This window comes from Solanum lycopersicum, chromosome 4 (assembly GCF_036512215.1).
Source record: "Solanum lycopersicum chromosome 4, SLM_r2.1".
NCBI classification, from domain to species: Eukaryota; Viridiplantae; Streptophyta; class Magnoliopsida; order Solanales; family Solanaceae; genus Solanum; species Solanum lycopersicum.
This window is the reverse complement of record NC_090803.1, coordinates 3,564,233-3,589,434: the sequence shown is the minus strand read 5'-3', so window position 1 is coordinate 3,589,434 and position 25,202 is coordinate 3,564,233. Positions and strand designations below refer to the sequence as shown.

General features: G+C 35.6%; 4 protein-coding genes across 6 annotated transcripts; 2 read left to right on the top strand and 2 right to left on the bottom strand.

The window, feature by feature from the left end:
• Positions 1-70: 70 nt before the first annotated feature.
• LOC101254891 (alpha-glucosidase) lies at positions 71-5,213 on the bottom strand. The gene is made up of 5 exons (XM_004236763.4): positions 4,894-5,213; positions 3,409-4,118; positions 2,602-2,832; positions 1,716-2,362; positions 71-1,083 (listed from the first exon to the last, which is right to left on the bottom strand). The coding sequence occupies exons 1-5, from the start codon at positions 5,139-5,141 to the stop codon at positions 232-234; spliced, it is 2,688 nt and encodes an 895-aa protein (XP_004236811.2). The 5' UTR covers positions 5,142-5,213; the 3' UTR covers positions 71-231.
• Positions 5,214-6,721: 1,508 nt separating this feature from the next.
• On the top strand, positions 6,722-15,097 carry CS2 (chorismate synthase 2). Its single transcript, NM_001247482.1, is given in 13 exon segments — positions 6,722-6,895; positions 7,858-8,008; positions 8,278-8,354; positions 8,438-8,496; positions 9,122-9,205; positions 9,328-9,420; positions 10,173-10,253; positions 12,072-12,203; positions 12,312-12,414; positions 13,780-13,874; positions 13,980-14,045; positions 14,136-14,220; positions 14,495-15,097. Coding segments are annotated over 13 exon segments (1,296 nt in total). The 5' UTR covers positions 6,722-6,762; the 3' UTR covers positions 14,632-15,097.
• A 709-nt stretch (positions 15,098-15,806) lies between these two features.
• Positions 15,807-17,291, top strand: LOC101255190 (uncharacterized). The gene has a single exon (XM_004236764.5). The coding sequence runs from the start codon at positions 16,054-16,056 to the stop codon at positions 16,630-16,632; it is 579 nt and encodes a 192-aa protein (XP_004236812.1). The 5' UTR covers positions 15,807-16,053; the 3' UTR covers positions 16,633-17,291.
• A 1,306-nt stretch (positions 17,292-18,597) lies between these two features.
• On the bottom strand, positions 18,598-23,460 carry LOC101248379 (uncharacterized). Of its 3 annotated transcripts, none has more exons than XM_010320990.4 (3): positions 23,321-23,460; positions 20,653-21,654; positions 18,598-19,878 (listed from the first exon to the last, which is right to left on the bottom strand). In XM_010320990.4, exons 2-3 carry the CDS (start codon positions 21,613-21,615, stop codon positions 19,192-19,194), a joined length of 1,650 nt encoding a protein of 549 aa, XP_010319292.2. In that variant the 5' UTR covers positions 21,616-21,654; positions 23,321-23,460; the 3' UTR covers positions 18,598-19,191. The 3 variants fall into 3 exon arrangements, with proteins under 3 accessions (XP_010319292.2, XP_019068829.2, XP_004237165.2); XM_019213284.3 differs by lacking the exon at positions 23,321-23,460 and adding an exon at positions 23,108-23,318; XM_004237117.5 differs by lacking the exon at positions 23,321-23,460 and adding an exon at positions 23,114-23,307.
• Between the last annotated feature and the right edge of the window lie 1,742 nt (positions 23,461-25,202).

Below are 25,202 nucleotides of genomic sequence, written 5' to 3'. Positions count from 1 at the left end.
TCTTTCTTTTTTGGCATCTCTTAAAATTATAACTTTCTACATGTCTATGGCAATGTCTAAGACCACGAGATTAACAATATTGTAGTTTGAATTGCATGAACAACAATAATAATATATTCAGTATAGTATTACAAGTTGAGTCTTGGAGAAGTCAGGTCTGAGAAAGGTGAGGTGAACATAGACCTTACCCTACCTTTGTACGGCAGAGAAGTTGTTTCCGATAGTTAATTTTCAAAGTGTTAGCTCTATAGTAAATTCTTTTCCAATTAGAACTGACAGACCTCCCATCTCCAAAACACCAAATGCACTTTTATCAATTTTTGTTCTAATTTTAGTAGTCAAATTATATGCATTTATTTTACTCACCCCTTTTTTCAGTCCAAGAAAAGTCACTTTGTGTATTCTCCAATTCTTACTCAAAGCAAACTCTTCATTCACAACATTTGATCTTAGATATAACTTCTTATTCACAACATTAGTGTGAAATTTCACTAGGCTCCATTTTCCTCCCTCTCCTCCCATTTCAACGTCTTCGCCATCGTCCAAGAAGACTTCCCCTGAACTATTTCCCCAGTTGTTGATCGCGACAACAAGTTCAAACGGAGTATCCCTGGCTGCTCTTGTTGTCATTGCTTCTCCTTGCATCACCACAATGTTTCCCTCTCTGAGATGCACATTGATATGATCAGGAGGCGCGTCTAGACTGATGTAGCTACCGGACTTCATGTTGACGTAGTTTGAATAGTTGAAGAGGTTGAACCAGGTACCAGATGGGAAATACGCGTTAACTGAAACTGCTCCAGATGTCAGTACTGGTGATATCATTAACCCCTTACCGATGAGAAACTGAGAGTCGATGGTGTAAGTGTTTGCATCCTCGGGAAATGAAAAGAAAAGAGGACGCGCTATAGGGATGCCTTTGGTGTGGGCCTCGAACATTAGCGTGTAGAAGTATGGTAAGAGACGATACCGTAGTCCGAGCACCTTTCTGGCTGTTGCAGCTACTGAATCCCAGATATATAGCTCTTGATGGATAGTGAACTTCTCAGAGTGATCCCTTGCAAAGGGATAAAATGCACCTAGCTACATTAGATGTTGATAATCAGATATCAGAGAAGCATCGTACTTCATATTTGAATTCTGAATTGAATAGAAAATTGAAATTTCATTTTCCTAGAGCACATACTGTGTTTCCCCGTAGAGAACATAGAACGACAAAATAATATGATAATCGAAGTACAAGAACATTGGATAAACAGAAACAGAAAAACAAGAAACCACAAGAGTAATACTACGAGTATTGTTGGCAGAAAACAAGATTCACTGGACCAGTTGAGCACTCATAATTCTAAGGTCATGGAAGCCACAGGCGGATCTAGGATTTATATTTAATGAGATGAGGATTCTGGGTTTTGGATAGTGAGCACTAGTTGATATGCGAAAATAATCGACCATACAACGAGTATCAAATTCAACAGATCACCAAGTTTAATTTAGACATATAATAAGACCAGGCACTTCTAACTAGTCATGCTTTCTCCGATTCGATCTCTTTTTGTTCTTTAATCTTAGCCAGTCAAGTTGATCCAGCCAATAGCAAGGAGTTATTTGAAGTTTTTTTCCTGGAAGTTTCACATTTGAACTTCTGGACTGAAATCATATAGTTTTAATGTATATCTGGAGCTAAGTACTTCTTTAAAGACAAGAATTTGTACCTGAATCCAACGACGACATAATTCTTCTGTAGTATTTCTACCAAAGCCACATATATCAGCTCCAACCATGGGAATCCCAAACAGTCCAGAACTCAAAACGCTGGGAATACTATAAGCCAAGTCATCCCATGTGGCTGCATTGTCTCCGGTCCAATGTGCCGTGTACTTCCCAGAACCCACAAAGGTAGATCTGCTAAGTATAAATGGTCTTTTTCCAGTAACATCGATTAAAGCAGCATTGGTCGTTTTAGCTTCCAGGAATCCGTAGAGGTTATGAACATCGTACTCTAAGGTATTCCCAAAATGTACTGATGTTGCTGGGACAGTCTTCTCGTTTATTGGACGTAAGCCTCCTGAGTTATTGATCTTATAAGGAGGGTTGTCAAGGGTAGAAGAGGGGCTCGGAGGAGAAGAAATGAAGTTAGATAACTCATTCATGTCAAGCCAGAGCCCATCGATGGGGAGAAGGTCATGGAAAATCTTGATTTCATTACTCCAGAAGACTCTCCCTCGGGGATTTATGAAATCAGGAAAGTAGACTTTTCCAGGCCAAACTTCGCCAAGATAAGGGACACCATTGCGTTTGATGAAAACGTCTGCTTGCATCCCTCTCTTGTATGTTTCGTATGAGCTATTTATGCTGATCCCTGTGAAGTACAAATCATTGAAATCATTTGAACCAATACCTTCGCAATTTCTCAACGCAAGTATAAATTCAACAAAATAAAGTGCAGCCAGATGCACAAAGCATCCCACGTTCATGGAGGGTCTAGGAAAGGCTGCACCATAAGGGGTGTGATGTAGGCAGCCTACCCTGACACTGATTCCACAGACGTATAGTATCAACAAAAGCAAGAAATTAGATATGTTATAACTCATAACTCACCTGGATCCAATATGAGAACAAATTTCTGGCCATTCTGATGAAGTGTATCGACAAATTTCTTCATCTGGTCAAGTGGGAAGTTAATAGGATCGAGTGTGAAATCCTTGTAACCATCCATATGATCAATATCTGTCCACATGACCTCGAGAGGGATCTGAGCTTTCGCATAGCCAGCAACCACATTCTTAATTTCAGTAATGTCTTTATAACCATAACGGCATTGGTGAAATCCTGTCGCAACAATTTGCAATAGCTTGCATAAAAACAATGTGTGCATCTATCTGTCTCAAATCATAGTGTATATATTGTAGAAAGAAAACTCGATCCTCATATTCACAACTAGTAAAATCTCTACACATCCCATTATGAGTACTGAAAGGGATAGGATCACGAAATGTTATATAACCGAGGTCTACACTAACGAGTACTTGACACAAGTAGAAAAATTACTCCCTCTATTTCAATTTCTTTGTCTGGTTTTGACTAGGTATAGAATTTTTAAGAACATAAAGAAGATTTTTGAATCTTGTGATATGTAAAATGTACCAGAATGTATTCTAATCTTGAGTTCTTAAACATGTCATCGGGAAAGTTAGAATTAAAAAGTTGTCAAAAAAGGAAAATAAGACAAACAAATTGAAACGGAGGGAATAATATTTTAACATCACGAAGAAGCATGTGAATGGAACAGTTTGAGGAAACTAAGTGGGAAGTACCAAACAAAATTCAAAAGTTAAGGTCATGTGAAATTAGTAACCAGAATAAACACTATGAAATAATAGATAAGTCGCTGGTATAATTACGCACCAAAAGACCAGTATGGCATGGGCGCTGGGCGGCCAATGAGCTCTGTGTACTGTTCCATGACCAACTCTGGCACAGGACCAGCAAAGAAGTACAAGTCAACCACCCCTCCAATCACCTTGTATGTAATTCTGTCACCAGCGTACACAATGTCCATGCCATTACTATTGAACAGCAAGACTCCGTGACTAGTCCCCCCGCCAGGATGAGACCTGACATCCATGTAAAAAGGGTGGGAACCATACAAGTTGAGATCAGCATTAGCACTAGCAATATCAGCATTCCAAAGAGTCAATGTCTGATTATGCTTGAGCTTAAAATTTCTTTTGGTATGCTCCCCGAGACCATAAATAGATGACCTATTGGCTGGCAATGAAGAGGACAATTGAAGGTACTGATCCTTGAAGATGAAGAACGTGTCTGGAGAGTCATTCTCAGGTCTGGTGTCAAAAAGAACGTCACCTGTGGAGTGGCGCGTGATAGTAAAGCCAAAAGGGGTGGTGTTGTAGAGAGTGAAAGCAAGGTCCGAAACGGTGTCTGTATGGAAGTAGTGCGTTTCTTCTGATAATGGAAATGAGGTAGAAGAACGCTTTTCCAAGAGGGAGCTTCGGGGGGGTAAATGAGTTTCCCGAGGGATAAATTCTCGAGGAACTTCCCATCTTTCATGATCAGCATCCGTAATTCTGACTCTTAAACGCTCTTTCGCCTCAAAGCTGCAGAATCCATCAACATGAAAACAAGAAAAGGCTGATCAATCCATTTATAAACTGAAAAGTTCTTTTGACACTAAAAAGGACACACCTGTTGAAAATTACATAGTGAACAACAACACCCAGTGTAACCCCACAAGGTATGGGGAGGATGGTGCGTATGCAACCTTATCCCTACCCTGTGAAGGTAAAGAAGTTGTTTCCGATAGACCATTGATTCCACTAAAACATATATTAAAATCAAATATGGGAAGTAAATATAGCAAGTGATATTAGTACTCCCCTGTTTCAATTTATTTACCTTTCATTTAGCCTGTTTCAAAAAGAATATATCTTTACTTTTGGTAACTCTTTAATATCAACTCTATGTGCGTAACATATTTAAGATCACATGATTCCGTAGTCTTCTGATACTTTCTTTAACTGAATAACCAAATCAAAACAAGACAAACAAATCTTCACAAAACTTAAAACATTTTCCTCATGAAAATACATATCCAAACTCAACTTCAAATTCCAAATACCCCTTTCCCAAATTAACTTCAAATAGTACTACTTTTCTTCAAATATCACTAAACTCATGTCCAAACCCCCTTCATTAAAATTGATAAAATTTAAACAAATAAGTATGCAATGTAAAACAAAATCAAACAACAACAACAACATACACATTGAAATAGACTATATACGCAGACCTTACCCCTACTTCTCGAGGAGGTAGAAAGACTGTCTCCGATAGACAATATAAAAGAAAATGATTTACAAAAATTAGTAGTACCAAGCAGTAAGAGTGAGATTTTGAATGTCAGTTCCAAATACAGAGGAATTTTTGATGAGCTGAAGATGAGCAGTCAACGTCCTTCCAGATGAGTCAACGCCTATTGATCTAACATTATATCCATAACCAACTTGTTCAGATTTTGTTATAAGTGCTAAAAATGGAACCAAAAAAATGAAGAACAAGAATAAATATTTTGAGAGAATAATTATGATAATACAAGATTTATTAGTTGTGTGGTTGTTCATTGTGATGAGGAGAACAATAATAATAATATCCAAAATCTGTTGTGTGGTATTTATATGAGGAAAATGAAAAATAAAAAAATGATTGGGTCTTGGGATTTGGAAAATATTGTATCATCCATTATGGGTCCCACTATGAGAGAACTTCAAAGTGGTATATTAGTCTTGGGAAAAGGACAAATGATTAAAAAAAAATTGTCGGAATAATTTTATTCGTCGATTTGATATTTAATAAATATTGGATTGGTGAAAAAGATTATATGTGTATGTCTGTTAATATCATGCTCTAGTTTGAACGGCAAGGATATTACTATTCCAAAAATATGATGGAGTGTATTTATGTACCATTTATGATAGTTTATGATATATTTATCTTTTTTTTCTTAATAAAAAAACAAATTAATTCGAGTGTATTTCAGGTAAGTCGTACTATTTTAATTTTATAATAATTAAAATATTCGACCCGCCTATGTGGCGCCACCACAAACCAGAATTTCCTTTTAAATTTATTTATTTTCAAAAGTAGCCTTCTCATTTCATGAAAAATTGCGACTTTTATGAAGAGTTGTGACTTTAATGAATAGTTGTGACTTTTATGAAGATTTACGACTTTTATAAAAAGTTGCGACTTTCATTAAAAGTTGCGACTTTTATGAAGAGATGTGATTTCTATGAAAGGTTGTGACCTTTCGGAAGGTTGTGATTTTTCCAAATAGTTGTAACTTTTCTGATAAGGCATAATGAACATTTGTGCACTGTACTCTTTGTTGTTTATAAATAAAGGAACTTCCTCTTACTTTAAAACAACGAAAATTCTAAACCACCTCCTCTACTTCTTCTTCTACTTCTTCTTCTTCTTCTATACAACTAAATATTTATGTGTTTTATTCCTCATGATTGCTTATGTTACAAATCTTGATATAATTTATTTAGTCATTAAATTATGTTTATGTTAGTAAGGGTAAATGATAGAATGTAATAAACTTCATTTTCTTTACATTATTAATGTTTGTTACCACGTAAAAATTTTGTATGTGAGATAATATAGTGTTTTAGTTTTAATGACTGATAAACTTAAAATATTATTTTATAATTTTTTTGATATTAAATTTTCGCACGAGGCACAAATAAATTTACTAGTAGAAGTATAAGTTAGAAAATCATGTTATATATATATATATATATATATATATTTAAATTAATTATATCATTTTTTTTTATTATGAGAAAAGATAGGACAAGAATAATATACTTTAGTTTAGTCGCATTGTTGTCTTATTTTTACCTAATTTTTTTTTAAAGCAACTCTATGTCATATTCTATATTTTTTTGATTTATTTTTCAAATTATTAATGTGTTATATAATGTAATGAGATTATGTGACTTTTTTAAATTTATTCTAGTCTTAATAAATATAGTTAGATCGAATTATTACTAGTGAAAAATGATAGACGACTCTTAAGAATAATTGAGTTAACGAGATGATCCGTACATGGCAATTATTAAAAATATATATTATAAAATAATACTAACAACTAACCAAACAGAGTGTGATCACTGTATTGAAAATTCTGTGTCTATACCTAAACTAACCAACCAAAATTCCAGTAGAGAAGGAACGAAAATGGCTTCATCTATGCTTACCAAACAGTTTCTCGGGGCTCCATTTTCAAGCTTCGGATCCGGGCAGCAACCATCCAAGCTCTGTTCTTCAAACCTCCGATTCCCTACTCACCGATCACAGCCCAAACGACTGGGTGAAACTTTCTGTCATCCATCTGCTTGTCGAAATGCCTGAATGAACTTGATTTGAGGTTTCCATCTTTTATTCTGCTTTTTGTGTGAATTAAGGAAACGGGTTTTAATCTTTATTAGAATATGATCATTAAAATAGGAAAAAAAAGTAGTCTTGGAAATTTTTTATTTTTGTTTAATAATGGGGTAGGGGAAGGGGAAATGGGTGGGGAACTGAAACCATGAGTCTGGTAATTGGAATGAGTATAATCTAAATCTCGATCCATTGGAGGGCAAGTTTGGTGCCAACAGCGGCGGTAATTCCAGCTCTAATAGCATATATTTAAGTTGTAGTTAAAAAGGTCGTAGTTGAACTTACTAAGATTCCCAAGTCTATGAAGTTGATATCTCTTTTGTACTTTTTTTTTTGTATATGTGATCATTCCACCATGTATGAATTCACCATCTTTTTTTTTCCTTTGTCGAAAATTTAACTTCAACTGTGGTGGGCTATGATTTTCAGTTCATCTTCATTATATGTTATCTGGATCTGTCAATGTTTTAAAATATTATCTCATGTTTCAATTTGTTTGACTTACTTTTATTTTTAGTTTGTTTCAAAAAGAACGTTCCCTTTTTTTTAATGATAACTCTTTAATTCCAACTTTTCATGTGACATGTTCAAGGCCACGTGATTAAAAGACATTTTGATACATTCTACGTGTTTTTAGTTTGAGGTCACAAGATTCAAAAGTCTTGTTGCTTTCTTAAACTCCGTGCCAAGTCAAAATCAAACAAATAAATCGAAAGGGAGGGAATACTTGTTTCCATTCTCTACAAAATACTGTACTTTTCTAATAAAGAAGTGTTGCGAGGCAATATGGGAACAAAAAGTATAAAAAATGTTTCTTCATCGATCTTAAGGGTTTATTCTTAAGTTGCTAGAATGGATTGACAACTTCTTTATCTACTTTTGTACTCGCAGAGATACAAGCTGCTGGTAATACATTTGGAAATTATTTCCGCGTTACAACGTTTGGAGAATCTCACGGTGGTGGTGTCGGTTGTATAATTGATGGATGTCCCCCTCGACTCCCACTCTCAGAGTCGGATATGCAAGTGGAACTTGACAGGAGGTGTTTACTTGTTCTGAGATTTCCTTTTGTGAGTTGACATGACTAGCATCAATGAAGATTTTGTGTACTAACTAGATTGAAGTCCTTCAAAATTCTTGATCTTCTATCATTTCTTGTAACTGTTTTATGTATTGCCCATTCTTGACACCCCCATCTCAGATAATTGATGGAGTAATTCATTAGGATACTTTAATTTTTTTTTGAAATAGAAGGATACTTTGAATTTATTTTTGCCAAATTTGAATTTCATGCAAAACTTATCCATTCAGGAGGCCAGGTCAAAGCCGAATTACCACACCAAGAAAAGAGACTGATACTTGCAAAATATCATCAGGCACTGCTGATGGTTTGTTAAAGTCTCTTCTGGTCTGTGCCACTTCCTTTGACTTACATTTAAAGATTCATCTTCTATCTGTGCTTAATTTATAGGTTTGACTACGGGATCTCCAATCAAAGTTGAAGTACCCAACACTGACCAGAGAGGAAATGTACGTATGCTATGATTTGTTTTGAAATACAGGAGAGGAAGTGAAACAACAATTTAGTTTTTATAATGATCTATATGTTTTATTACTCGACTTTGCACGCAACATGCTGAACTTGATTTACTAGCTTGGTGCTAAGGTACACGATATCTAATCTGTCTGAGAAAAATCAAGTGTGCTAACCTTGTGTTCTTGTGCATAGAAAGTTAACTTATGGTTAGTTAAGTTGAGTGTTTCCAAGAACATGCTAACTTCACATCCTTGGCATGTCTAGTTTATTGCCTTAAGGGCATGGATTAGTGACATTCTTAGCATTAGTAACTGTGAGTATTAGTATCACTCATCATTCTTTCAGAGGTTGAATTCTGCATGCATGAGACTTTGAAATGATTCTCTAAAAGTTGGTGAATGGTTCTTGTGCTTTTATGAACCATGCGTATTTTGAATCAGAGCATTGCATCCTGATATTTGACAAATAGCTTTGAAGTGAAAAGGATTAACATTTCAGCCTTATCTAAGACTCGTGATTGAAGATGTTATGCTTAGCATGTGTTCTTTTCTTTTTTTGTGTCAAAATCTGTGGTCTCCTGGTACTTGACAGATTTCTCATTTCCTGTTGGATTGCCAGGACTATAGTGAAATGTCCCTTGCTTATAGGCCATCTCATGCTGATGCAACTTATGACTTCAAGTATGGAGTTAGATCAGTACAGGTAATGTCAAAGAGGAGCTAATTTATTATTAGAAAGTCTTGCAGATTTGTTGATAAGCAATTCTCTGTAGTTATAGCTCTTACTATTTTGTGTGCCCTTACTAGTGTTAGTGGAACATGCAGGGGGGAGGTAGATCCTCAGCAAGAGAAACCATCGGGAGAGTCGCTGCTGGAGCTGTTGCCAAGAAAATTCTCAAACTTTATTCAGGAACTGAGGTGAGGTACTTTATTGTTACAGGTTTTCCAATATCATTTCTGAATGATATTTGTTGTATCATTACATAAATTGTTACTGAAAAGAGCTTCCCTGATGTGTTGCACGGATGTTAAAGGCATATCAATTTTTCAAATCCATCCCCTATCCCAGTTTTTATTCACGAACTAAACACTAGATAGTAAAAACTGTAGATCCACTTCTTTTTTGGGGATTATTGATCCATTAATCATCATCAATGCCTTAATAACAAGTTGGGCTCCATTATGAAGCAATAAAATCAACTATCATGTTCATTAGAGTTATGTTGTGTTCTAGATGAATATGCAGCCTAAACATCTAGAGAATGTAATTGGACTTCTAAGTAAATTTTGAAGCACTGAGGTGGGTTGCTATCATATGATTGTGATTTAGTAGAGGCTTTTTGGTAGGCCCGATAAGCGTAGTTCCTGTATTTTGTCTTCTCTTGTAAGATTTCAGAAGCACCCATATGTATACTTAATGGAAGACACATACTTGTTGTTCTGAAGAACTTGAAACTTCTGTGTATTGCAACAACAAAAAACCGTAATCTTATGTATTTATGGTGGAAATTAGCTTTGCTGACTCTTGTTGCTAGAGAGTCTATTACAGTAGTTGCATATACATATATCTTTATTGATTGTCGCATTATGTGGAGACTTCTTCTACTCTCTTTTTTTTTTGGCTTTTTCTAAAGAAATGTAGCTTTTAGCTCTAATATTCTGTAATGCAGATCCTTGCTTATGTTTCACAAGTTCACAATGTTGTACTTCCAGAGGATTTAGTTGATAACCAGATTGTGACACTAGAGCAGGTATGTTTCACATGAGAACTATATATCTATATCTCAAAAAAAAAAAAAATCATAACCGCACTGTCCGGGCAAAATAAGCATTTGTGGCCTGTGTGGCCCAAAAAAGCTGGCTCCGATCATCATGTTCTGATTCCTCATTATCAAGATCACTTGTTATGTCATCAGAAGTTGATGATTCAATCACCCACTAATTCTTATCTTCAGGGTCATCATTATCTTCATCAGTTGAAGCTTTGGATTCTGACACAGAATAAGAATATGAGGTGCATTCAGTATACTTTTCCTACGTGTCACCTCATCTGCTGCATTCAATATAGGACTCCTTAACCCAACATTCGAGCAAACCTTCTCCTCAATGATAACAACATCAGGATCACACTCCTCCTATGTGAAACACAACATCATGGATTGATGGGTCTACCTCTAATGTAAAGAAATGGACCTTGGCCTAGCTCAAACCCAAAAGCTAGCTCATCAAGGAAGGATTGACTAAGACCATATAAAAGACCACAACCCTTTCAGTCGACCAATTTGGGACTTTTTTAATTGATAATGCCAATATGGGACTTAACAAATTTCACTTTGCTTTTGCCACTGAGCAGTATGCTATTGTTTCGTTACTCATTTTGCTTCCAATTGATACTGATGTCATGTCTCTTTCTGCTTTAAATTAATACCATGTCCACTCCGTAATCTATTCTACATCTTAGACTGAGTTATGATTATAGTAACTACTTCCTGTTCACTTATCTTCGTGGGTTTCTTTCTCAAGAAAGGAAAGAAGAATGTAAATAATTTAGGGAGTGTTTTATTGTTTCAGATCATAATTTCTCTTCCAAATATGCTTGGCTTGGATCTTTTTCTACTTTTAGAAGCCCATATATTGGTATTAGCTAAATCAGACATTGCTTCACCTTTCCTTGGATGAGACCTGCTTCGCTAATGGCTGAAAGGCGACTCATCCTGCATGAGATAAAGCTGATTTTGTATAAAGGACGACTCATCCTGCATGAGATAATGCTGATTGTTGGAGGATTGACCTAAGGTTGACTAGCCTGTAGGAAGGAAAATGCGATGAGAATTATTGCCACAACAGACAAACTGGTTAGATGTGTAAACGACGAAGGAAATCCCACTTCTATTAGAAGCTTAAAAGATTATAGAAAAGAGCTTTCAAGGAGGGTAGATTTGACTCCGAGGCAACTTTTCTAAACTGCACTATAGGATCTGTATATGAGCTTTATAACTTGCCTAATAGTGTGTATAATAAATGAGGCTAGAAAAATTACAGAAGAGAACTTTCAAGGAATATTTGAGCCTATGCCGATGTTTCTTTCTCCATATATGCTCTGTGGGATCTCTGTATGAACTTTAGCAGTTGAGCTATAGAGTGGATATAAACACCATATTGCTTGATCTATCAATTTCTTGAACTCATCCGATACATTCAGGAAATACTAAATATAAAATGTACCATAAAAAGAAAAAGGAAAACAATACAGTGTCCTTTCTGTTGTTGGGGAAAAATCGAAGATTTCACATGGTACTTTTATCAATCTGATTTATTTCGTACCTTTCGTTCAATGAGAAAATGGGCATTCCCTTGTGGAGTGGAAGAGACTATTTATAATGCACTCAGCGCATGGATTGCCGCTTCTGTAAAGCATGGAGTGTGGAGACTGGAGAGTATTATAATTTATATAGTGCATATTTGTGGTTTTCTTTATTAACAATTGTCTTCTGGTATAACTTTGATAGTTTTTGATCTTCTGGTGATAAAAGAACTTGATTTATGTGGTAATTATCACTTAATGCCAGATTGAAAGCAATATTGTTCGTTGCCCGAACCCTGAATATGCAGAAAAGATGATTGGTGCCATTGATTATGTACGAGTGAGGGGGGATTCTGTTGGTGGTGTCGTAACTTGCATTGTTAGAAATGTTCCACGAGTAAGTTCTCTCTCTCTCTCTCTCTCACTCTCTGTGTGTCTGTTAGTTATCGTGCATGTCTTTGGTGCTGGTGGAACCTTCACATGATAGTTTGGTGATAATTACTAGGGTCTTGGTACACCAGTCTTTGATAAACTTGAAGCTGAGCTGGCTAAAGCTTGCATGTCATTACCAGCAACAAAGGGTTTTGAGTTTGGAAGTGGCTTTGCAGGTACAGAATCTTCATACTATGGAAGTTGTTAAAATTTACTTTTAGTTGCTGCTATAACTTTTAGCATTGATAAGTAGCTTAGCTTTAGTTTGTTGAGATATTTTATATTTTTGAATTTTGAACTATGCAAATTTTTTGTTGTAAGTTGGCTATTTAAAGCTTCCCTATGCTTAAGAAAAATATTGAGAGACATTTTCAATCAATATTTTCTAACCCTTTTTGCTGCATCATCTTTTTAAAAAACAAACAGAAGTGATTTTCTTATTATCTTGTTGCTGTATGATAGCAAACTCCTAAGTCGAAACAGATTAATCAAGATAGGTGTTATCATCTATATAGTATGGTTTGGGGAACCTGTTCAATGAAAATATGAACCAGGTATTATGAAAAATTTCATTCAGATTTTATCCAAAGAAGTACAAGTAGTTAAAACTATTAAAATAATTGCAAAATTACCCAATAACATGAGTTAAGTGAAAAGGAATCGTCCAAATCTAGTTCAGTATTGCATAAAATGTATGAAGAATCAATTTTAAGACAGTTCACTACCTCCGATGACGAAGCCCTGACGACTTAAGCATCCATTTTCTGTTACCAGGTGCAACTTTGAACTGTTCTATTTCTTCTCCTTTACAATCTTGCCCGACCTATTTGCTTCTGCTTGGAGCTCTCGATAACAGAACCTCCTTGAATGCCTTGGTCTTTTTATGCCCTTTCCTATCCCTCTTTTTGTTACTTAGGTAATCACCCCCTTTCTGTTTTGACAAAATCGTATCACTCATGACAAAGATGCGTATCTGCTGGAATCTGAATTCGCAAGATTATCTCCCCAAATTAAGCCTAAGATGTCTTTAGATCGAAGCTGCATTCTAGCATCTCTCTATGATTAATACGGTTTGCGTTGGTGTCTAGATGATATTGGATTATCAAGGTTTAACATTGTTGAAGCATATGAAATGCTAATGCTTCCAGCTTGAACTAGATAGGAAAGATAACGGAAAGATCTGGCTTCAGAGTACCAAAAGTTTTTAGGTGGTCAAGTGTGCTTCATTGAGTTTAGATCTACGATGTGGCTGGTCCAGGGGGTGTTAGTTACTTGACTGGTGATTTAAGGGGATTAAACAATTAATGCTAAGGATCTTAGTTGATTCATTGACACTTTGTTTACGGCATGGTTGGTTAGAATAGTAAGGAAGTTGGCCAATTCAGATGCGAGTCATTCTTTGTTCAAAATTACAGATGTAGACAACTTCTCTGAATTTAAATATGGGTATCGTCCTATGTCAAAAAAACTTGAAGGCCTCTAACATGTTAATATCTTTGATAAACCTCATGTTCTATTTTGTTTCTGGTGAAAAACTACAGGTACTTTCATGACTGGCAGTGAGCATAATGATGAGTTCTTTATGGATGAACATGACCAAATCAGGACAAAAACCAATAGATCTGGTGGTATCCAGGTACACTCGCAATATTTGCAATATTCATTTGGATATGTCTTTAGAAATTGACAAACAATTCCATTTCCTTTTCAAGTTGAGTTATCTGTTTAATTTATTTCACAGGGAGGCATATCAAATGGAGAAATTATTAATATGAGAGTAGCATTCAAGCCAACTTCTACAATTGCAGTAAGTCCCAGTCTCTATAAAAAAAAAATCCATTTTTTTTCAAGTTAGGTTATTCTGTATGAAATACGTCTTATTTGAATTGTTATGCAGAGGAAGCAACATACTGTTAGTAGGGATAAACATGAGACTGAACTCATTGCTCGTGGTCGCCATGATCCTTGTGTGGTTCCACGAGGTTCGTATGCCTGACTTTGACTATTACTTAATTTGGCTTGTCCCTTCCTTTCATCGTACTAGGATCTTTACTCTTAGAAACCACTTAGGTGGCATGACATCTAGACTAGCTCGATCTGTTCTTGTTCTTTACTGGTGTTTTTGTAAAATAACCAAGAGAAAATCTGCTTGCCATTTGCTCTACAAAATACATTCCTTTTTTGGTTCCTTTTTCTCCTTAAATATTTGAAAACCACTTGAAAAGTAAACGGACATTTGATGTCTTTGTGCAACAGCTGTTCCGATGGTGGAAGCAATGGTCGCCCTAGTGCTCGTGGATCAGTTGATGACTCAATATGCACAATGTATGCTATTTCCAGTCAATCTTACACTACAGGAACCTTTGCAGCCATCGACAACCAAGTCAGCTTAGGTTCCCCTTTAAAAGGAGCTGAGCAGTTTGCGTACCCCCCCCCCCCCCCCATTACAACTTCTCACTACATGGCTTCTCACATTTCTGGCATTCTACTACGTTTGGAGAGTGAAATTTTTTGTTAAAAGAAGTTATCCTCAACACATAGAGAGTTATATTGTTGAACAGAGAAATGTATATAGATTTTGTTGTTGGAGCTATCACCAGTTTGTTGCTCCGACTTTTCAATTATGTCTTTTGCTATGTGTTGGATCCTTCAAAAATAGTGCGTTTTTGGAGAATCCATCATAGGCACAACAATATTTTTGAAGAGTCTATACGGAGAGACAAGTACATCTAAAAAAAATGTGAAATTGTGACGTTTTCATTATTTTATAGGCTTTTCTTGTGTTTGTAAACTCAAGTTGTACTCACATAAGATTGTTAACAATGTAATTTGTATAATACAAACATTTACGATTTCATAAATTTTGTGAATTAAATTTGCCTTTTTTTTTTTGCGAATATTAAACGATGAACATATAAGTAATATCATTGCTAGTTGCTCTACTCTAGCAAGTCCAAATTGGTGCCAATGAATTGTTTACTGCAATTAAGTGTTAAAATTCATAAGGTTTTCTTTACAAGTTCTTGTTATGGTGAACCAACATATCAATGTGCATTACACCCCAGAGATCGATTCTAAATTTGAAGTTTATCAGTTTTGAATTAAAAAGTTTATCTGTTTTCTAAATTTCATAATATATACATATTCAGTGAGATATCTCAACAAATTACAAAGTTGAACCAAAATTATCGAGCTATAATGAACTCGTACTTTCTATGCTCTCGGATGGAGCTCCCTATACCCTAAAGAAGCAGGTCCCACAAGTAATCGAAACAAATGAGAGGTTGTCAACGAAGAGGTAAAAGTTTGCAACGAGCCCTTCAACCTCGCTTGCTTGTACTATTGCTCACCTACCTGACTTGCTATTTACCTAGTTTTCTTACGGCAAGTGCTGTCTTAGCTCACCCCCAGCATACACGTATTAAGGTCTATTTCAAGTTAAAGAGCACGTTTATGTATTATTCCGAACTAGTAAATGAAACATTTTGAACCTATCCTCACCATTTTTTGCCATTTATCTACTATTTGACCATATATATTACCTTCCTTCAAACTTCAACTCATCGAAGTTCACAAATCCACCATTTTCCTCCATAGTTTCACATCTTCAAAACTATTTAACAACAAAATCAAAGTAGTGATTACAGATCTGCTAGTGATTCAAGCTTCTCCTTTCTTCAGGTAATCGATAAATCTCCACTTCAGTTTCCATTTATCTGTTTCGGTTGAACGCTATAGCAAATTGCATATCAACTGGTTGATGAAAGGTCCCAAAGACTTTGCTATTGTAAAACTATAACCAAACCAAAAAAAAAATGAAACGACGAGGTCATTTCACTAATGATCCTATCAAATTTCTATATATTGTAGTCTCGATTGCTTGTACTTTCGTGCTGTGTTTTTCAGTACTAAAACTTAACGAAATAACACAAGGAAATGAAAATGTGATTGGTTTGAAACTGAAGAAAAATCGATTAGATGGAGGAAGAGGAATAGGGAAGTTTGGGGAAATAGTGATTGGAATGTTACCTCAAGATTTGGGGTTTACTTTATTTTTGCCATCTGAAGAAGCATTCGAGCGGGATCTGGGATTGAGATTGGGTGAGAATGAGAATGAGAACGATACATATGCAATACTAACTCGAGTACTCGGGTTTTCAGCTGTACCAAGAAGGATTTACGCGGATGATGTACAAGTTGGGAAGGAGATTGATTATGATTCAATATCGGGATACACTGTGTATATATCGAAAGAGTCAGATGGGTTGTTGATAGTTAATAGAATTGCTTCGGAAATGGTGGATTTGAGAAGAGGGAAGATTGTTGTACATGTTATGGATGGGGTGATAATGGATCCAGAATTCGAGCAATCTGTTCGACCTGATGATGATTGAGTTGAGCTAACTTGAGCTGAGCTGAGCTAAGGTTTCATGGTTGCTGATTAACCCGGCCATTTTCACCTTAGGGGAAACTTACGAAGCTTGATGCATTAGGATGGCACAGACAGATCTATGAAGACGATAAACTTTGGTGTATAACTTTGCTGAATTCGAGTAAATATAGTGGCATTGATTTCCTGGAGATCAACATTGAACCAGATCAACACTACTTTTGAAGAGGAATTATGCATCACTTGAGTCTGGATCAACATTGAACCAGATCAACACTGCTTTTGAAGAGGAATTATGCATCACTTGAGTCTGGATTTTTCGGAGTGATTATCTCTATCTTCTAAGATAAGGTACGTTCTGCGTATACGATACTATCCCTAGACTCTGAATTGTGGGATTACACCGAGTATGTTGTTATTGTTGTTGAATATCAGCTTCCGATAGTGGCATACGAGGTGGGCATCCATCAACAACACAACCAATACCATCACCATGAGATTCTCCAAATGTTGTAGCGCGGAAGAAAGTTCCATATGTATTTCCAGCAGCCTTTATCTTCGTGTATCTTATATTCAAACTTGTAAACTACTTGTGAGTTGGGAGGCTGATTGAAGAAATTTTTGAACATTTTATTTCTCATATGGGAATTCGTCATTTTTTAACATAGGTATTAGTTATGCAGAGTTCAGTCATTCATGTATTAATTATTTCACGTTCTATCTTTTACAGAGAAGGAGGTTCAGATATACCCTTTACGTTAGGTAAAACTATTCAGCATGAAAATTTAGATCAGTTTAGGAGCTTTTATAGTTGGCAAACACCTAAGAGTATTTAATAACCATTTTAATTAGATTGCCAATTAATTAAACTTTAAATTTATGTTTCTCACATTATATGTAATGAAGCTCATTTAGCTTAACTTTAGTGAAAAGGAGAACCAATTATTCTTTCCTTAATATAAAGTTTTATTTCTTCTACATTCTCAATACATAAGTTTCAAATGATTTTGATTGATGGCTACTGGCTAGCTTTGAGACATGTAGCAAGCTACATTTTCACCTGACCAAAAATATGTAAACTCAAAGCCAAGAGGTGTTTGGGATTGAAATAATAAGGTGTGATGCAGAAGCAAACAATTGTAAACCTTAAATGACGGTAATCAAGAGATTAGATTGCATTAAAAACAAAGAAATTATCGAGAGTTATTGTCATTGTATCTAGATCTTGACCTTTGATGAAGATGAATTGATGTATTGTTTTTAACAACTCACATAGCCGCGCCTACCAACAACAAGACAACTACTTCTTGCATGACACTAAAAGTTGCTCTTTAATGCTTGGGTTTGCTCAATACAAGAATTGTAGCCCAACCTAGCTTAGGTTTGCTCAATACAATAATTGTAGCGCAACCTAGCTTAAGGCTAAAGTTGTGCACTACACCCCATGAGAGCTCTCTATTAGACTAATATACTCCCTTTTGATCTCCCCAATACCTTCGCAGCAAAGCTAGGAATGATTGACTTTCGAATTTTATGCTTGGGTTTGCTCAATACAAGAATTGTAGCCCAACCTAGCTTAAGGCTGAAGTTGTGGACTACACCCCATGAGAGCTCTCTATTAGACTAATAGACTCCCCTTTGATCTCCCTAATACCTTCGCAACAAAGCTAGGAATGATTGACTTTCGAATTTAAATAATATTACATCATAGCAATACTCCTCATTTCTTCTTTTATGACCACAACCCCGTGAGAACCCTTTATAAGGCATAACTCAAGTTTATATGGTATGCACACTTTTGAGGCTCAATGTGGCATAGACCACAGACAAATTTGTATGGGCCTAAGCCCAAAGCGGAAAATACATGACATGAGCGTAGGTCGTGATAGAATGATAATTAAAATGTACCAATTGGCAATAGCAGACTAGCAGTGTTAGAAAATTCACTAGAGTGAAAAAGGAGTATGCATTTGATTGAAGTTGAAACAAATTGAATGTGAATCACTAACAAGGAAAAATAAAACTCTGTTTTGTACAAAGCAAATTACAAGCAAGAAAAAATGAATAAGCAAGGGGAAAACTTGCTAGTGTGATAAATTATACAGGAAAAATGTTCATATCAGTGTATGTATGGAGATGAAAAAAAGGATTTCAAACAAAATTGTGCCATTTTTGAAGAAGATCAGAACTAGTATGCAACTTTAACTATTTCATGCAATCTCCTAAGCTATGGCCTTGCTCCAGCTCAGATTTGAAGATAGAAACAATCTTTAAACAATGTACTTACTTTCTTGTCGTCAATCTTCCAGCCTGAGAATTCGAGCATCAGTACTCTTGAAGGTACTGATCACTTCAATATACAAAATGAATATGTGTTCTCTTATACTTGACCTTCAAAATTTTGCATTCTACTTCTCATTTGGTGGCTACACATACATTTACTTTCAGAAATGAGTTTTTCGCTGTTTTACCTTTCCAACCATGGATCTGTTAAAACTCCATTAGTCAGATGCTGACTTGCTGATCACAGTCTGAATTCCATTTGATCCACAAAGATCTTATTTCACTCCTTTTGTTCTTCAGAAGTTGTTGAATTATGATGCTTCTCGGGTGACTTGGGAGGATCTTCACTTTTAGGTGACTCTAGTTTGTGTGCTGAAGTTTTGACATCTTGATGTTTTTCGGATGTGCTAAGAGACTCTTCACCTTTGTCAGGTGATTTCAAACCGTCATTTTTGTAATGGGGTAGATCTCTAGAGTCTGGTTTCTCACAGTGTTCATTGGTTGAATCCGTTACGGTTGGTTCCACAACTTTCTCTGATTTGTCAGGTGAGACTGTTTTGTGCGGTGAAGCTGAGGAGTTATGCTGTGGAGATTGTTCATCATTATGAGACAAGTCAATAGAGCAATCCTTTTTGGCGGATAGATAAGTGCTATCCTTTTTGGCGGATAGATCACTGCTATCCTTTTTGGCGGATAGATCAGTGCTATCCTTTTTGGCGGATAGATCACTGCTATCCTTTTTGGCGGATAGATCAGTGCTATCCTTTTTGGCGGATAGATCACTGCTATCCTTTTTGGCGGATAGATCAGTGCTATCCTTTTTTTCATCTTTCAAGTCAGCGTCATCTGCATTGTCCTCTTTAATTTCCTCAGCTTCCAAAGGTCCAAGCTTTGCATCAATACGCTTGATTGCAACTGTTAATGATCTTGCATCACGAGCAGCTGCCAGCCGTCCAGGTGATGATGCCTGTTTGTGAAGAAAAAAATATATCAACACATCAAGAGTGTTCATGGTTAGAGTAGTTTCTTGCAAATTTAGCTGCAAGGATATCCAGAATCTGGTGAAACACCTTTGTGAATAAGATTCAATAAATAGCTCTAACATTCAGTTTTGTCTTGATTAGACTGTGAACTGGCCAGCCAAGGCAACATGTGATAGTTATTTTTCGACTGAAGTATCCATTTGAACATTACTCCCGTTGTTTCAAATTGTTTGTCTGGTTTTGATTTGGCACGAAGTTTAAGAAAGTAAATAAGACTTTGGAATCTTGTGGTCGTAAACTAAAGATATGTAGAAAGTACCAAAATGTCATTTAATCTTGTGGTCTTAGATATGTTGTCATGTGGAAAGTCGAGATTGAAGAGTTGCCAAAAGTAGAAAGAGGCATTCTTTTTCGAACGGGCGGAAAGAAAAGTAAGACAAGCAACTTGAAACGGAAAGAGTACCATTTTTCTTCACCTACAATATCTCCTCGTGTTGCTAACGGGGTCACAGAGTAGAAAAAGACTTGAGATAATGGAAGGAAAATAGTGGCAGGACAGAAATCACTGCTAATCCAATTTCTCAACTAGTTAGATGTAAGTGCATATTTTGGTCTTCCTATTTCTACAATTTTGGCATTCTATTTTTCTTTCTCTACATTTTAATGCCTCGTCGAGAGAAAAAAACTCCAAACAAAAGAAGCACTAACGTAAGTTCAATATATCCAAAGAAAGAGAATGGCACTATTTAATAACTGACCTCCAACAAATGTTCAGCCCTTTTCTTCAAAGCCTCGAAAGATGCTTCCTTATGAATAAGTTTTAAGATGTGGGTCAAGTGAGGCAGAAGATTCTCAAGACGGTGTTGGTCAGTTTTGCATTGAGGAATAGTAGACACACAGCCTACTGGATAGAAGGGGCAGTTGGCAAGCTTCATTGGACATACAGTTATACAGTGCCTGTCCATTTCACGCCTCATGAGTGTTTCTGGGCATTTCTGCTCGCATTGGAGTATTTTGAACGGACATGTTGAATCATGCAGTTCCAGCTGAGCTGCACTAAATCGGGCATTGCATCCCTCATTTTCACAGTGCAATTCCCTGAAACCACACAAGGTGATATGCTTCGAAAGCTCTTCTTCAGATTTGAACCTCATACTGCAGTGATAAATGTTCTTGAAGTCGATATTTCTTATCGATGTTTGTGCCACTGCTATCCTCCTCGCCATCAACCAAAAGCCATTCATTTCCATTTCTTGTACGAAATCATCTATCCTTTCCTCTCTCCTTTCACTTAGCATCCATGATGAGACTTTGCAGAAAAAGTTCCTCTTAGACTGTGCAAAATCATCAATAAAATCCGATATAATATCATGAGGGTTGTCTGACACTTCAACAACCGAGTCACCTTCTAAGACAACAGATTCTGCAACAAACATCTCGCTTCTCTGGACAAGATAGTCCACCATTTCTCTTCTAATATCAACAGCCACAGAAGCGGGGCTATTCAACAAACCACCGGTCGTATTATCAATACAGGCAGAGGCTAGTCCAGGGAGAAATTCATCCGCTACCTTTTGAACCATCTCTGCATCAAATAGATCACAGTGGAAGAGGGCATCGTCCTCCTCAATTGCTGCTGGTTTAGTTTCCTTCACTTCCTCTAATTGCACGTCTTCAAGTTCTGCTGTTTTGATTTTTTCTTCAACTGTAGGAGGGTCCATGTTCAAAGAAGCTTCCGATATGACCAAAGAGATAAAGAACTGCAAACGACATCGTATGTTCAGTACCACAGATACTGAAAATAAAAATAAAAGAAACTTCTGAAAGAAAACAAGTCTCCAAAAGCATGACTGGATGATCTTGGCTGGTGACATAAATAACCATCAGTAAATATGACTGGCAAAGAAACACAAATATCACTGGAGTAAAGAAAATTTCAGATTCATTCATTTAGCTAGTTTAGGTAAAATATCCACAGTAAATATTCTTCTCCGCCCTGGTGCCAATGCTACTTCAGCCTCCCATGACTGCCTCCACTTTTGGTTAGCTACATCTTATGATAAGAAGATAAAACATGGTTTTCCTGCTGTTTTGTTGCCGAGGAAATAATAGCAGTAATATAGATAAGATACAACAACAACAACATACCCAGTGTGATCTGGGGAGGCTGGTGTGTCTTACCCCTACCTTGTGAAGGTAGATGCGACACCAAACAACAAATACAAAAGCAACTAAAGGTAACAAACAAGAAGTCATTTTGACCTAGGTAAAACATACTAATCAAAAGTTATCAATTTGAAAACTAAAATAATTGAATCAACGAGATTCTTTTTCTTGAACTGCTGAAACAACATGATTCTTGTGTTTGTGTAAACAACTCGATCACTTTTTATATCGCTCCAACCCAGTGCTGGAACCAAAAAGCCTGACAAGGTGATTCGAAAAAATGCAAGAACACCACGTCTAGTACTGGCATTACAAAGTCAATGCTTTTGTATTCCCCTTTAACCCATTTTCCTTAAAAAATCAGATCAGATAGATTGCAACATCTTTAAGATGTGATTCCAGGATACCCCAGAATGGAATTATATATTTTGTGGATAATCAATCCACTTTTTGTATGGAATAAGTTAAACCAAGAATTGGTATAAAAAGATACTGGTTTTAGCTAATACCTCCAACCAAACACGAGATAGACTTAATCCCAAAACTTCTATTGAAATAAACCCACATAATCCTTCGAACCAAACATCATACAGAGGCAGAGCTAGGATTGCAACTTTACGATTTCTACATTTTAGAATGACGACTTCAAGTGATAATAAATGGGTTCTAAATCAAATGTGGTACATATTTAATGAATTTTTTAAAAACACAAACACACCATTTGAACAAAAATTACTAAATTCGGCGGAACCCCTAAGTTGTGGGTTTGGTTGCAAGCAAGAAATCAATGGAACCATAAACTCCCCTAACAAATTCTGATCTTCAAATATTTTCAAGTTCCCAAAAACTGATATAATAGTCATTTTAAGAACCAAATTTCACTTTCACTCACAAAACTACAATTTTTTCCAAAAAGCAAAAATTCAAAATTCTCAAGTTTCAACTTCAAAATGACCGAATGAACTTTCAAATCTTGGATCCGCCTCTGGTAACTAAATATCATGAATTCAAAATCAACAAACAACAATTAAGGAAGAAAGAGATCACCTCTACCTTCTCGTTCGTAAAATTAGATCAAAATTGAAAATCTGAAAACCCGTCAAATCAAATGGATATTTAACCAATACCCGCATAATAAATTCCAGAAATGAGCTCAAATTACAGCTTTATAACAAGAGAATCAAAAGCTAAAATGCATACAGAAAAAGCATAAAATTGTATGAAATAATAACAGATTTTTCATGAATAAAAATTGAATACCTTCGAATCTTGTGGGTTCCTATTTTGTCTCCGCACAATTTGGTGGGAAAATGTTGAAAAGCTCCATATTCTCGGACGTGCGTTCTATATGATACAAGAGAGCAATTTTGACCGTCCAAAAGACAAGAACTTTTTTCCGCGTTTAATATTCACATTAAAATTCAATTAATTTAGATTACGTCTAAATTATAATCTATTACTTTCTTTATTTAAAGAAAAATGATTTAGTTTGACTTTGAACGAAATTTAAGAAAAGAAAAAATACTTTTTAATCTTGTGGTTCTAAATTAAAGTTATATCAAATGTATCAAAATGTACTTTAATCTTGTGGTATTAAACATGTCACGTAGAAAATTAAATTTAAAATCTTGTCAAAAAAGAAAAGGGTCATTCTTTTTTAAACATCTTGTAGTTCTAAATTAAAGTTATATCAAATGTATCAAAATGTCCTTTAATCTTGTGGTATTAAACATGTCACGTGGAAAATTAAATTTAAAATTTGCAAAAAAAAAAAAGGGTCATTCTTTTTTAAACATACTAAAAAGGAAATAAATTCACTCTTTTTTCAACGGAAAGAGTATATTATTTTGATTGTATTAACTTTACTTATTATATGTGGATATATTAGGATTTAGAAGCAATAAGATTAGGATGAGAATATCATGAGTGGATTTTACCTACAAGGGTTGTGGACTTCAGGTAGAGTGGAAATTACTTTTTCATCCTTGATCAGAGATTTTAGTTTCGAATCTCTTTGAATACGAAGTTACCTTTATTAGGAAACGCATTTATAGGTTTGAACATGAGAAGAGGAGATGTGTGAGTCATGCGAGATTGGATATATAGTGAGGTCGGGAGAGATGGAGGTAAGGAGGAGAAGAATAGAGAGTTGATTAGACACATCTTTAATTTACGGAAGATGGGACCAAAAACTGAATGGTATGGAGATTGTGGATACGGGTAGAAGATTAGTAGGTAGTTAAGAGTTATCATATTCTAGATTACTAATGTGGAACATTTGGTTTGATGCTAATATAGAGCATCGTGTCGATTGTAGTATCAGCTCATTCATGTAGTCTTTTTAGCTTTTGGCATTTAATATCATATGTGGATTATTATGTACTGTTTTGCTTTTGGTTGTTATGTATCTCACTATCTTTTTTTCCGTTTAATTACTATTTTGATTTGCTCGAGTTGAACTTGTTTGAAAATGAGTCCGGCATCAAAACGGACACTCAAGTAGAATATTTGATTTGGTGGTTGTATAGAGTATCGTGACGATATAATATTTGCTTATTCATTTAGTCTTTAGATTTTGACATCATATGTGGTTATTATGTATTATTTTATTATTAGTTGTGAGATAGTTAAGAGTTGTCATATTTCTAGATTATTCATGTGGAACATTTGATTTGGTGGTAGTTAAAGGCATCGTACCAATTGTAGTGTTAATGTGTCTCTCTTGAATGCGGACAATGTATACTATCATATCTTTTAGTACCTAATAAATTAGGTGAACCATGATAAATAAAAATTGTAGGTCAATGAGTTTTCTTTCAAATGCCACCAATTTAGTATCATTTAGTGTTTAAAATAAATCATTATGACAATTTTACCATATACTAGTGTAAATAAGAGAAACTTTGAATCTTCTTCGTTTTGGCTTTTGAAGTTAGTTTCATGTATAGAAAAACTCTATTTCACGCTCCATACCTCATTTGATCTTATAAACACTTAAATTTACCCATTGAAACTAACATACATAATTTAGTAAATCATCACAAACACCCACAAAAAAATTACATGTAAACAATGTGTGCCTCTCTTGAAAGGCAAACAATGTATACTTTGTTTCTTTTAGTACGTAATGAATTAGGTTAAC

Coding starts and splice junctions, on each gene's coding strand:
- LOC101254891 (XM_004236763.4), bottom strand. CDS start 5,141: ATGAACAACCACACAACTAATAAATCTTGTATTATCATAATTATTCTC. Junction 2,363..2,601: donor TGTTCTCATATTGGATCCAG/GTGAGTTATGAG, acceptor TGTACTTCACAG/GGATCAGCATAAATAGCTCA. Junction 1,084..1,715: donor TATGTCGTCGTTGGATTCAG/GTACAAATTCTT, acceptor CATCTAATGTAG/CTAGGTGCATTTTATCCCTT.
- LOC101255190 (XM_004236764.5), top strand. CDS start 16,054: ATGAAACGACGAGGTCATTTCACTAATGATCCTATCAAATTTCTATAT.
- LOC101248379 (XM_010320990.4), bottom strand. CDS start 21,615: ATGGACCCTCCTACAGTTGAAGAAAAAATCAAAACAGCAGAACTTGAA. Junction 19,879..20,652: donor GGGCTGAACATTTGTTGGAG/GTCAGTTATTAA, acceptor CTTCACAAACAG/GCATCATCACCTGGACGGCT.